At 34.5% G+C, this 15223-nt stretch overlaps 1 protein-coding gene across 4 annotated transcripts in view; it reads right to left on the reverse strand.

Annotated features, from left to right (window-relative positions):
• The window catches only part of SPATA17 (spermatogenesis associated 17), a 268975-nt gene that overhangs the window by 181284 nt on the left and 72468 nt on the right, over positions 1–15223 (reverse strand). For all 4 annotated transcript variants that reach the window (XR_009499172.1, XR_009499173.1, XM_059905716.1 and 1 more), the window contains one exon: positions 4594–4717. Coding sequence is in view for 2 of the 4 variants with exons in the window: in XM_059905716.1 (XP_059761699.1) it covers positions 4594–4717 (124 nt within the window). In the remaining 2 variants the exon portion in view is untranslated. The remainder of the gene's footprint in view (positions 1–4593; positions 4718–15223) is intronic.

A 15223-nucleotide genomic window follows, 5' to 3' on the forward strand; every position in this document is an offset into this window, starting at 1 on the left:
TTTTCTTCAAAGGAAATATGTCCTATATGTGTTAGATTTAGTTTGACTGGTTACTGAATCAAAATAAATAACTATTAAATAATCAATCCTTGCAGAAAGATAAATTAAATTTACAAATGAAAGCAGAGTTTGCGTTTTACTTATTCAAATCAACTAAAATTAGCTTTGTTTTCACAAAACTTTTACAGGGACAGAGATTTTTTGATGTGTTCATTTAATAAGGGCGCTAAACCAATCCTGTTTTACAGGTGATGGGGTGCATAACAAATAGTATTTTCTGGGAAATATAATTGACTAATCCTATTATGTCTGTAGCAACAAATTAACCTTATTACTACTAGTAAATGGTGATTGATTATTCATGCAAATAAGTTATCATGTTCAGCTTTCTGATTGAAATAAACATATACAAAAGGTGCTTTAATATGACTTGAACTTTTTAATTAATAAAACCCTGAGGGGTCTATTAATTCACTTATTGCAATATTAGTTATTTACTTGTGTAATTCCTATTAATGCTAATACATTTGCTTGCATAAAAATGAGATCATTATTATCACTAAAAATTAGTAATAGATTTTAAGATGTACATTAGATTTATACTAAAAAAGGGCTTAAAACTGACTTTAAAACTATGCTGTCAGTATGAGTATGTCAGTATATCAGCATAATCATCCTAAAATTAATACATTAAAAAACACATGACTTCATTTATTATCTGTATATGAATTCACATATTCACAATTTTAGCTTACAAAATTCTTCACCTTTTCTTATGCATTTGTCTGAATTAATGTTTTATTTCAACTCATCTAAATTAAGCTACATTAGAACTATGAAAATTTAATATGAAAATTAGTATTCTAGAAACTACATTAACATCATTCCTAAATTATTGAGACCACCAATAAAATAGTGTTTTTCTCCTGTCTAACAATGCTGTTAGAATTATTCCATTTAAGCAGCTCAAGAAAACTTTTCTCATCCTCATACACTTCTTATAAAAATTACTTAGGTTTGAAAATTTTTTCAGTAAATTTTCAAATATCTGCACAAACTGAGAGTTAAAACTTACACAAGCCTTTCAATATAAATAAATTCATATTTTGCATTTATTTTGTACTTAAATGTATATTTAATATAATTTGAAAACAAAACTCTAAAAACAAGCAATGCAATTAATCTATAAACATATGACTTAAGAATATTTTTAAAACTGCAGCTTAATTTCTTCTCAATAGCCAAGTCATTCTGAAAAAATCATTAACAATACTCGAAATGAAATATGTATCTTTCATTCTCTGACTCTTGCTGAGGTTTGGAAAAGTATTTAAAGATTTTTATTAAAATAAAATAGTAAATGGAATCAGCAAAATCATAAATATAGGTTGTTAATTTCAGTGAGACTGTCTATATAAGCTGTAACAGAAAGTTGGCAATTTCCTTCCGGGCCCCCCAAAAATTGTCTGGCATTAGACTGAAATTAGATGGAATGCTCCTTGTGGTTAAGGAGCATAATATACATTTGTATAACCTGATTCTAGTCCTAGCACAGTAGCAGAAAGATTGTAGGTACTCAAAAATATGTTATTTGGAGTAATTAACTGATGAATTTTAAAGTTAAGATTTATATTCACTCTATTTAGTAAATATCAGTGTTGCATATTTTTGTGTAGGTGAAGTTGATTTATAATTGTACCTATAATATCGGTTTTAAAATTTGACTTTTTAATTTCATGATGAAAAGCACTAATTTAAAGCTAAGTAAAGCAAATCCGGTGGATATAAGGAACAAAACATTTAAAATTTCCAGTACCATCCTGTTAGTACAAGCAATCCCCTGACCAAAGTAAACAGATGAGACCAGGATGATGCCACTATTCTATTTTATCATGAAAGAAAGAAAGGAAGGAAGGAAGGAAGGGAGGAAGGGAGGGAGGGAGGGAGAAAAGAAAGAATGGAAAAAGAAAGCCTCTCTCAGGAACAAAAGTGTATCCATAGTTTCACAGGGCTGTCCCTTTTGAACAAAAGTGTGTCCATAGTTTCAAAGAGCTGTCACTTTTATCTCTAGTTAATTGTGATTAAATATTAAAGACCACTGTGACAAAATACACCAACTTGCAAGATTCAAATGAAAACCCCTGACATTTTAATAATATTCCTCTTCAAGGGAGGTGATTTAAAAACATCATTTCCCCTGTATTGCCCTCAGGTCTGTGAAGCCAGGTGTGAAATGTAGGGTAGGCAACACCATTATGAAGATTTCTAACTAATTTCCTTTAATAACTAAAGAAAAGCAAAGAAAGGAAATGAGAAAATGAATGCTTCCGACAGCTAAGACAAATTGAAGAACATGAAAGCGTAGAATCTTAGTTTATCCTTGACAGGTTAAATTCTAATAATATGATTGTTATCATCTACTGAATGTTCTCTAAGGGCCTGGCAATATTTTAAATACATTACACTTAGTCCTCACAAGTTTCTCTCAAGGTGCAGAGTGAAACAGAGGCTCAGACAATTCTAGGTAATCTCCTAATACCTTCCCCTAAGTGAGAGAGCTTGCATGCCAACTTAGCTCTGACTGATGTAAATGTCCACACTCTTTCTACTGCACCATAGCGCCTCAGAAAAGAAACATTTTATTGGATGCTAGGAAGTTCTGGGGACAAGTGATCACTAAACTAAAATTTATATACACTGATATTACTAGCAGCCAACATGGGATAAACAGGAGAAAAATGAGATACTGCATTGACAGCTTGTATTGTTAATACAAACATACCTAAAACATAATGCTAATATTGCTTGAAAATTCGTTAAGGTCCATGAGCCAAGTCACATGGTCAGGTTTGTGAAATAATTTATTAAACCAGGCACTTAAATGAAAAACTGAAATGAAATCAAAATACTTTAAAAAATAATGTATATAAAATATCTATCATACTCTCTGACACATGGTAAGCACTCCGTGGATAGGTGCTATTATATTATTTTTATTAGTAAAACATCCAAGTTTTTATGGTCTTTCTAAATTATTCCACTATACACCCGGTAACTAAATAACCCTGGATAAAACAGAATTAACAGATGTTTCAGTTAAATCTGATTTCACCATTCTTAAGATTGCTTTCTCTATCACACTACCAATCATAAGTATAAACCACACAATTAGAACTCAGATTAAGTTTCAAAGTATAAAGAGAGTTCAAAGTTATCATAGAAAAAACTGTCCCCAAGAATTATTACTAGGTTTAAAGAATTACAGGATATATTTATAGCCCCCCTTAGTTTCATCAAAATTGAAATTACCAGTAACTAAATTTTGAAAAAAATGTGTTGCTAAAAAGAATCCTTGATCTGTAATTCTATATCTTTAAAATGTAGCCCACTAATCAAACGACTAAAACATTTACATTGTTATGGATTTTATAATAAAAAGTGAAAATACTTTTACCTTTTATTTTTAAAACTCTCTTTAAATTATTACCTAAGCATATTTAGAGTTGAAAGACCTCAGTTTGAATACCAGAGCTATTACTAGTAGTTTTGTGCCTATGACCAGTCACATAATTATCTGAGTTTCAGTTTCCTTGCCTGTTAAATAAAGACAATTCAGCTACCCAAATCCAAGTAAATATTACGATAGTCATCATTATTGTCATTTCAACTACCAAATAGAAGCTAGAGGTACAGGAGGCCTGTTTTTCAAACTTACATGGCCAGCCCAGTACTTAATATGGTTTCAACTTTGTATGCCTCTAAGGAAGACGTTTAGCCTCAGCTCTCACCCTCTCCCACTGGGACTTCACTTGCCCCTCCCTGTCGGAAGACATCTGCATATGCGACTCAGCTAGAACTCTAAGACTGGACTTGAAGTCTAGGAGAAAGAATAAAAACCAAGAAATTGCTAGTTTCCAGCCTCAAGCTCAAGTAACAAAACACATCTCATCCCCCAAATTCATGCTTTTTTTTACCCGTATTTCTTTGTGAGCAGAATATTCGACACGCGATTTTTTTTTCTTAGCAAACATGACGAGATCTGAAGCAGTAAAATCTTCCCACGTAACAGAAAAGAAATTTCTAAGTATTCCAAATCCCACATTTATATTTCTATACGAAGATGCAACTGCTCAAGCAGTATGTTTAAAAGCTATACCTGAAAACTTGCCTCGGAATTTATTAGATTAATAGAATAGAAAGGATGCAAGAATGGTTTTAATCTCAACATTCGCTCAATTAACAGAGAAAACGTGAAAGTGACCTCAGCTTAATAACTTCTTAGTTCTTGATCAATTCACAACACAACAATAAGCCACTCAGGCTGGATTTGGAAAGGAAGGTTATGCCCTTCGTGGCGGATGGCAGCGCTGACTTGGGCCTTTCTGCCAGCCTCGCCCGCCTGCCTCTATGAAGCTGCTGTCAGACCAGCCGGGGTGCCTGCGTGCACCTACACAGCAGCACGGAATTGAACTCGAAGTAGTGTCTTTGTGATATCTTTTCAACAAGTCATGTCCCATTCAGCCTGCTAGTTTATCTCTGTCAGGCTGGGTGCCCAAGTGGCTTCCGCGAGCTGTCAGGGACAGGCAGACCAACCTGCTTTGTGCTGAGGAGGTAATGCATCTTTCGGGCTTGGTAATCTCTTTTCTTCTCCTCCCTTTCCAGGTCGGCCTTCTTCTCTTCCCTTTCTTTCATCTCTGCAAACTCCTCCAGAGCCTCCCTGCAGGGAATCAGTTTGCGGTTATTCATGATACGAAAAATCTGCTAACCTTTTAATTCTTTCACTGATGAGAATCAAGTAAGTTTTTGAGGGGTAATCATTGTCCACATCCATCAAAATCAGTGGTGGAATCGAACTTACCTGCACATTCTAGGGGAATCTTTGCAATCTTCAAAAAGCATTTAAGTGATTTTTCAGTGGTGAAATTTTGAAAATCAAGTATCTACCTATTATAATCAGTTCAATAGCTGAGGAACTGTATCAAATGCAAAGTAAGTTAATTACTATGCTATCATTTTCTTTGGCTATCTTGGACTTAGTTAAATATCCTAAGAAAACATCTGGGCTATTGATTTCCTTTAAATTTGGTATTTACCAAGTTCTCATTGTTTATTTTATACACTAACAGGCTAATTTAAAAAGTGTGATGGGTTTTTACACATATACTTAATTCATTCTAAGTTTACTTCAGTTAAACAGTTTAAATAATATCAACAAGATTACATATATTATCCTGTACTTGAAAGGTTGACATTTTGTTCAATTTTATCAATAATTAGAATAAAAGGCAAATTGGGTGCATAAGTTCACAACTTTCTAAGTGTAATAAATTCCATTAAAACAATGAAATTTTCATCATTTATGTATATGTATTTTAAAAATTTAAACAAAAAATCACCTCTTAAAATATACTCCGACAAATACCTGCTAAATAGAATATTATCAAATTATGGAAGAATAAATCCTTTATTTTCATAGAACAAGTTTAACCACTCATATTGAAATAATGTTTTGAAATTGTACTTTATGCTTTTAAAAAACAGATATGTAACTTAGTGTCTAGTTCTATAAGTAAAATTTTAAGTAAAGCATCTGGGCACATACCTCAAAGATAGCAGGGGAAAGTAGAGGGGAGAATTCCAAAAATTAAAAAAAAAAATAAGATTCTCATTTCTACTTCAATGACTGGAAATATTTTTGTCACAATTTTCTGTTAAAGGCTACTAATACAATACTTCATACAAGGTTACTTATGAAACACACTGACGTTTAAAAATCACCATGCTCTGCTATTGCAGCAGAGCTATTTTTTCCAACATAAGATTAAATTGCAAAATAAATGAATTACTTGGAGTGGCATGGCCCTCATTTTGCCACCCTTCTCTTGAAAATTGCTTATTAATATGAAAAAAGGAGTCAGAAAATAGCCTGTTTTACTTTATGCATAGTATTTTGGGGGCTTCTGCACCCACGGAGCTGGGCTGGCTGCATGTTTAGATTGTGCTGGCAGGCTGGTACAATGACCTTTCTGACCTGCATCTCAAGGCTATTATTAATCGCTAAGTAACCTGGTAAAGCCAAACAAATTTGTTTCCATTGAAAGGATCTCTATCTGTGTCTGAGAATTTGTTCTGTACCAAACAAACCTCATTAACTGTGTCCATTTTTGACAAAGAACCAGGAGTTAGAGGGATTGGTGACCTTTCTTTGTCCTTAGGTACAAATTTCAAGGCAGTTACATATGAATAAATGAGAATTTTTACCAGGAAAAGTAACAATCATATGTTACATAAAAAAGTGAATATGTCATTAATTTTCACCTTTACTTTTGATATTGTGTAAAAAATAAATATCTCTTCTATAATTCCTCTTATAAATCTTTAAGATAATTTAAAATAACCAATGAACTGCCACTATAAGGATAATTACTCAGATATGCATGTATCCGATTTTATGTTACTCCGAAGATAAGGACAGTAATTTTCCGAGTAATCACAAAAATTAAAAAACACATCTACAAAGACGTTTGTCTTCTATAAATAATTTAATGAATATGAAGAGATCTTACATAAGAAAGAAAAAAGTCCCAATAAAATTGAACACATACATGAACAGGCAAGGTACAAAGAAGTAAATAGGACTTGGATACAAAATGAGGGTGGAAATTACTTGAAGTAGTAAAAACCGTCCATCTTCAGGATATGGAAATATAAAATTAAAACAATGTGTACTTGGGGAGCTTGACAAGGAGAGTTAAAACTGAGAGAGATGTAAAAGAATGTCAGTTTCCAGTATATAAAGAAAACACAGAGTAAATCTAGAAGGAACTGGAAAGCCCTACAAATAAATCCTAGAAATTTGACAAAACCCTAGAAAAACTAATCTGGGGTAATCTCAAACCACAAAAATAATTAATTTAGTCAATTCATACAATTATTGAAAAAAAATCAATCTAAAGTTCCTAGCTGATTTATTGCCCTACTTGAGAGTGTACAGTTGTATTGAACACCACAATTATATTTATGCTAAATATTCTTTGTTAAATAACCAAGTAGGAAGAGCTGAATAAATTATTTATCCTTGATATACAGGTTTTTGTTATAGCAATCTAGATGAAGATATGGCTCAGTGTAAAGGATGCAGTAAAAAATTATGATCCCATTAAAGATTAAAAGCTGGAAACCATTGTAACTAGGGTTCCCTGCAAAAATATAAAAGTTACCTATTTTTTAATCCAGCTATTTTTAAAATGCTTTATAAACAATTAAAGATTTCTCCAAATAGTTTCAGGTTGTTATGAATATTTTTTTTTAATTTCAGGTGTATTGACTTATTTCTATCTTCAAAAAAAATCCTGTGATATATATGGGATAGGTATAACTAATTACCCTATTTTACAAATATGAAAACACATAAAGAGATGAAATGACCCATTCTGAATAACAAATCAGTTAATGGCAGAAATGGAATTAGAATCCCTAGATTTGCAGATTCTCTAACCACAGACCTGGCTATAGTCATCCTGATACAAGAAATACTATGCAGAAGCTACTTTTATTGAAGGAACCGTGCATATTTTCTTTTATCTTATGATCCTGTTTCCTATTATATAGTTAGAGAAACCTGGATAAGTCCCCAGACTTTCTGTACCAGTTTTTATATATACAAAACATTTTATGATATTAGTTTTAAAATAAAGGCAAAAATTACTGAAACTATGTAAAGCTTTACATATTTGAATATATTTTGCTAATGATATCTATAATGCTAATAAAATATTTACATATTCTAATCGTGATAACAATAATAAAAATAATAATAGCCACTTGGAGGCAATATAGGAGAGCAGTTAAACAACATAGACTCTGAAATTACACCTGGTTATAAAATCTCTGCTGGGCTACTTACTAGCTCTTTAATCTTTGAGCCTCAATATCCTCATCTGTAAAATGCAAATATATTAACAGTATTTGTATCTTCTTCATCAAGCTATTGTGAGGATCGAACAGATTAATCTATGTAAAGTGCTCAGAGTAGTGGCTGGCACATAGTAAGGTGCTGCATTAGAGGATGTTTCCTGTGAGCTGCGTACTAGGTTACTTGCTTTATCTACATAACTGAATAGGAATCTTTTATGCTTTCTTAAATCCCGTCAATGATCTTCTCCTTTCTCTCTCCACACTAGTGTGCACTTTACGGATGAGATTTCCCACAAGGCAGAGCAAGGAATCTGGCTTCCTAAGAGGCAGGAAGCATGGGGTAAACCTTGACCAGTGGGAAATAGAAGACAGAAGAGATTCATGCAAATGAATTTCCCTTTTTTGCTGTCTTTCACATACTGCTTTGAGAGGTCTCCTTGCAGATTGGGAGAAAACCTATGTGGCTAACAAAAGAATGCACACCTGCTCCACTAGGTTGAGTCACTCTGGAACGTGATGTGAAGCAGTGGTCCAGGGCTGCAGGAGGTCGTCCTATCACATCCTCCCTATAGGACCAAAGCACCCAATACAGCTGCCCTGACTGTTGGTGGCTGACAGCTCAAGCTACATCCCACTGGAGAAAATCAGCTGCCCCACCCCAGGTTTTGTCACCCTCTCCCCCAGTCTGCATCCAATGACTGGTGACTGAAGGAATACACAGGCCCAGAGTCTCTGTGTCAATCTAGCACTACTCTCAAGGCTCATCCAAGTCCCAGAGCTTCCTGAGATTGGCTGAGACTTCCGATGCAGCTCATCTCCTCCCTCTGCTTTCCTCTTCCATTCCCTTAGAGACGTTATTCCCCAAATGCTCCCCAATAACACTTACGAACCAAATCACTGTCTCAGAGTCTGTTTCCATCTCTGACACTTCACTCCCCTTTCTCCCTCACCCTCGTTGTCCTGAGCTAGAACCACCCAAATAAAGGATTGGCAGTTTAATCCGTCACTTACATTTTGTTTCCAAGAGCTTCCTGGCTAAGACATCTACAATACCTCATTTAATCCTTTCACAGTCTTGTGAGGCAGATATTACCCACACCCATTTCACAGAGGTGAGATCTCTGCCCAAACTCTCAAACTAGAAAGTGGCAGAGTTAGAATTTGAATCTAGGTCTGACACCAAAAATCCATGCCTTTAAGCACAATACTATACTCATACCATACATTTTGCCCAATCCAATATTTTATTTAGATATCGATAGACCTTTTTTTTTCTGTAACTTTGAATATTGTAGTATCCATATTATTTTCCCAAAGTCCGCAAAAGGGAAAAGCTGCTTTGTTTTGGAAAAGTTTAAATGAACTATCACTACTCTTCTTCATCATCAGATCATAACATTGTAACTGGGGAGCTACACGTGACCTTGGAATGGACAAACTTTTGCATTTGTAGCCACACATGTCATCTCTTCTTAACACGTTTTCCACTTGCTATTTTTGAGTATATAAAGAATGCTAATGAACATCATAATGTATAAAAAGAGACAGAAACTGACAAGATCCTTAAAAGCTAATTAGCACAAGGCAACTAACAAGCAATAAAAACCCACAGGCCTTTCAGGATGGGCCCTGTTTATCTCTCCATCTCACTTCATACCACTCCTCCTGTGACTACTGTGCTTTGGTCAGCATGGCTTTATTTATTTCCTAGCAAACAATTTACCCAATGACCCGATTTCCGTTCCTAGAAACGGTTTACCACAGGACCTTCACTTACACTGTATTTTCTGCCTTGAACTCCCTTCACAGCAAGCTGAATTTTCTCCCACTGTTATTCTCACTCATCATACCATAATTCTGTTTTTTCCTCTATAGACCTTAACATTTATAATTATGCCTCTATGGCTGTATTTGCTTATTTAATGTATGTCTCACCCACTAGATTGCAAACTCTATAAAGACTATGTCTGTTTTATCCATGTTTATTTAAATGAATAAATAAATAGATTTTACAAAGATAGTCCTGGACAGTAGGACCATTACATTGGATATGATTACTGTCATAAAGAATTCACTCTATTGTCTCCATATAAATATGGAAGTTTGCGTATCTGAATGACGACAGGAACATGAGAGAAGTGACTACAAAAACAAGTACATGATTCTGCTCAGTTCTGAGCTCAAATGAAAGCTAATGATTACTTGCTATCATGCAATAATTCATGTTTTCTTGCATTGCACATTTTCTTTCTCTCGTCACAATGACTCGTCCTTTTAAATTGTTTCTTGATTTTTGTCCAAGGTCTGAGCCAAAGAAGAAAAATAATGTACCTTCAAAAACTATTTCTTGAAGAAAATAGAGCACTCCACTCAAAATTATTTTCAGAAACAAATAATATTTATAAGATAAAAAACATCCAAATTCATAATTACAATTTGGGAATTATTCTCTTCTATATATTACTGACTAAATTATTCACAGTTCAGTATTCGTTCAGCAGACTCATGTAATACTTTATTTGCCATAATAAAAATTATTAAGATGGCCGCCTATGCCATTCAGAAGGGAGCTATATATTTTGCCATTTTGTTTGATTTTCTTATTCATTTCAAAATATAGTACTAAAAAAATTGTGTATAATTTTTATCTTCTAGTGCAGCAGAACGACAGTAAGTGACAACAATAAAGACCAGAAATCTCTACCCTTTCCTCTAAAAAGGCTTCTAGATCCTTTTAAAAAGAATTACTCTCTAGCTGTTCCTACTCTAACAATCCTTTACTCCTCTTTTATATGTCTCCTACTTTCTATAACAAATTATACCTGTAAACATGCACCACTTCAGCACTCCTCCTACTATGTGCTAAGGTCCTGAAGGTCAAGGTTAAGGTGTGCCTCTCTCAAAATATTTGGCCTAATATCTGGCATAAACTAGGTGCGAGCCTCCTTTTTAACTATTTCTCAGCCGACTAGCAGTGCATTTCATCACTTCTGGTGGTTTAATTAGAAGAGGGAAGAAGCCACGTTGAGAAAGCCTCCCTTGGGAAGGGGACGTAGAACCCAGACTCTGGCTCTTTGCCAAGCGCAGTGGTTCTCAGAGTGTGGTCCCTGAACAGCAGCATCGGCTTCATTGGGGAACTGCTAGAAACGCACATTCTCAGGCTCTGGCCCAGACCGACTCAATCAGAAATTCTGGGGGATGGGACCCTGAGTCAATCTCCTGCCTGCTAAAGTTTGAGAAGCACTAGTTAACAGCAATGAGATTGTCAGCTCTGTTGAGGAAGTAAGGTGATTCGATTCTACTCACTAGTATGACATCATGAAGCGATGCAATTATATTCAGTTAATGATCTAATTATGACTATCACCATATTAGCTAAAGCACTATGAAGTACTACAAAGGAGACAGGATACGTACATCCCGATACTTCCATAGAAATCAAAATTTTGACAGAGAAATTTAAAAATTATATGGAGATTGTTTTAAAAGCACAGATGCCCCGAATTCCATAATTTCTCAAATAAAAAACAAAAAGCTATCATCTGTACCATCCTTAAGAAAAATATATAGTTCTAAGGAAATGGATTTAAACAATTCTCTAGAGTCCTCACTCTGTTGGATGGCAAAGTCAGTGATACCTTCTGTTGTAAGAAGCCTTCAAAATAAAAATAGCTGAATAGCATGAGTTTCTGCTGTGGTATGTTATGACACAGAAGTATTTTAGTTAAATTTATTGAATTGACTTATGTTGTATCTCTAACAATTGTCTACTCTCAATATGTCCATATTTATGTAACCAAATAAGAAGATAATAAAAGGAAAAAGGGAAAGCTAAGTCTAAAATATAAGTAAAATTACTAACCACAAATAAAGCAATTACATGCTTGGAGTTGGTACGTGACATCCAAAAATATTTTGAGACTGATAAAACCTTAGAACAGATGATCGGGAAGTCATTAAGATACTCAAAATATTTGCATTTGAAACAAAAGTGTCATGTTAAGTCAGTCAAATCATTTAAACCACTCATTTTATCTACCTGGTTACCTAGGCCCTGGAATTGTTGGACAGGTGTTGTAAATTTCACTAGGGCAGTGCTTTCAAAAGGGAAAATACGGTTTGAAAATAAGCACTCTGTAGTACATAGCCCTTGATACTCAAGCACTCAGGCTGCTCCTGGACAACACACCTTACTCTGCAATCTGGAGTTAAGACTTTCACATTTTGAAAACATTTAGAAAAGGGCTCTCATAAAACACTTTTCAGTAATTCTTGAAAATCCTTTGTTTGTAGTATAGATCAATTTCCCTTCAAACTGTCTAAGCTACTTTTACAGTTAATATCATGAAGAAAATTAACACACATTTGTTTATTCACTCAGACAGTCATAAGTATGTTTAAAATATTAAAAGAAATAAAGTTGGGTAAAGTCCAGTCCCTGCCTTCAAGTAGCTTGCAAATAAAATAGCTGATAGCTAACTAGCTTATAGACAGAATAAGTCTATGAAGAAACACATGAACAGTGCTTAAGTTCAGAGAGCTCCACTCTGATTAGAGGGGTCAGAAAAGGCACTGGAGTTGGGAACAGAACAATGAACAGGCTTTCACTAAAGCGAGCAAGCTGGGATGGAGGCGAGTGGTAATGAAACCAGGATGGAATATTCACAAAAAACTCCAGCTTTCTTTGGTAGACTTGATCTATCAACAGCAAGTGGGGGGCAATGCACTTTAGAGCAGAAGAAAGGCTTCCTGACCAAGGGTGAATAGTCTCTCGAAGGGTAATGCTAGCAAATTTGTACGCTATAGACTAGATATTTTGAGAATGAAAAAAGTGAAAAAAGAAGATAATGGTCAATGTCATAAAATTACAGTACCATGACTTCACTCTGATCGTAAAAAGGGAGCATCCAATTGCTCCATTATTTCATTTGCGTACTTTTCATGATTTTAAAAAGCAATAAGACTCCATTGAAAGATCATTCATGAAAATCAATTTTTTTCTTCTTCTGGCTCTTTTGAATAGACTCAGTTGAAAAGAATTTTTTGCATAGCATTCTTTCTAAACATATGCACGTATATCACTGTAAAATTATTTTCTTTTTACTATTCTGGACAACTTCTATAAAAGGAAGTAAAATTTTATGTAATATATATGATGTCCAATAATTGAGAGTAACATTGAGCTAAGTACAATAATAGGCATAATAATAAAATATATTGACTTAGTGCATCATTTTCAGGAGCTCCAAATGTTTCACAGACATTAGTTCATCCTCACAACATCCCCCTGAGGTTGGTAAGGGGCAGGTATCATTAACAAGGTTCCTGTTCTTCTTTGTGAAATGAAATGACTTTACAGACGGTGATTCTGAGACACAGCGTGGGGGCTTTCTTGCAAAAAGGTAGATCAAGGCACATCACATTCTCTCTCCCTTGAGAGTGTGTCTTCACAGTAATTCATTCAGCTGTGGCAAATGAGGATCAAGCTACTCAAGTTTTGTTTTGGGTGGAGTTCAGAGTTGAGTAGCTAAAGTTCCCATTTCAAATGAAAAGAATTGTAAGATCTTATTTACTTTGCGTTTACTCCAAAATCACACATTGTCTCTTATTTAAAATGTGTTAACTTCGCTTTAAAGCAAAAATAATTGTGGTTGCTTTTTCATGCAATCCACTCCACACAGATCAGGGACCTCTCTAAACTAATCCTGATGCTATCATAAAGCACTGACCTACCGTAGGATGATGGCAACTATTTTAAAGCAGTCTATCACATGTAACTTCAATAAATGAGTTTGGGAAAACTATTTATTGACCAATTATTTTCTAATTGATCTTAGATATCTCTTTCATATGAATGCTAAACAGAATCTTATCCTAGGTATTCTTAGCCAGGATAAGAAAAGACTACAAAATAGTAGTAGAAAGAACAGAGAGAGATAGAAACTGGGGTGATTTTCTCTCAGTTCTCTTCAATGTCACTCCTGAGAGAGGAAATAGACAGATTAGAAGGGAAACAAGATGGAAAAAGCTTAAAGGCATTACAAAGGGGGAACGAAAAAAGTATTTTTTAAAAAGTAATGCTTTTTTATACACACACACTCTTTAGGAATTCCCATTCTACAATAATATTTTAACTAAGATACATGTTAACAATTTTTTCTCAATGATCCAAGCTTTTAAGTATTATAACTATTTAAGAATATAATGCATTTACTTTGGGTTTGCTTAATTCTTATGCCAAGAAGATGCTCTCAAATATAATCCTCGTGTTTATAGTTTACATATTTCTAGGACCTCTAAGTCACCTTTTACTAGGGAAACCTTAAAAGGAAGGAAATACAACAGATTACATTAATCGGATCTGTATTTTAGAGTCATTCAGGCAGCAGAAGGTAGGACAGCTTGATGAGGAATGAGAACAGAGGGCTAGGAAAAGAAGTGATAGAGCTTGGTCATCAAAAGAATGGAGAAAAGCATCTTTAGTATGAATCGCATGTTTCTGGCTTGGGCACTGAAATGAAAAATGGTCCAATTCACCATAAGAAGAAGAGATTTGGGGAAAAAATTATTAGTTCACATATAAAGATGCTTAATTTGAGGTGTATGTGGATGTCCAAGTGGCAGTGTTAGGAGGCATTTGAATAAATGTTTATAATAATCAGAACATTCTTGGCTGGAGAACATTCAGATTTATAAATCATCAAAACATAAGTGGTAACAGAAGTCACTGAAGTGGAGGAGACTGTCCGGAGGATAAAGAATGAAAAGGCAAGTGCATCAAAGAGAGAATACTAATATTCAAGATCAGGCAAATAAAGGCGAGTACACAAAAGAAATGGAGAGGAAGCAAGCAGAAAAGTAGAAAGGAAGCCAGGAGAGAGTGCCTTCAGAGAATCTAAGTTACAAGAGAGAGTAGAGAAGAAAGTAATCAACACTGTCATGTGCTTCAAAGAGGTCAAATAAGGTGAAGGGCAAATAGCTGGTTGGATGGTACTTTAAATAATTTTTTAGCACTAGTTACATCTTCTCAGTACACTTTCACAGTAACTTAAAACGTAACTTCAAGCATGACTGTAAATGTGTATTATTAAGATATCAGGTACCCAAATCTGATTTCCACTATATAAATTTACTCTCAATCAGCAATATTAAAAACTGCATTACCAATCCTTAACACAGAATTAAACAGGGAAAAAAACCACAAAAAACAACTCTCTCCCATCCACCTCCTATCAGAGGATCAGCCAGGATAAGTGAGAAATAAGAACTTCTCATCCATCCGTTCCTCCAGGTTGGACAACCACGA

Source organism: Balaenoptera ricei, chromosome 1 (genome assembly GCF_028023285.1).
Source record: "Balaenoptera ricei isolate mBalRic1 chromosome 1, mBalRic1.hap2, whole genome shotgun sequence".
NCBI lineage: Eukaryota > Metazoa > Chordata > Mammalia > Artiodactyla > Balaenopteridae > Balaenoptera > Balaenoptera ricei.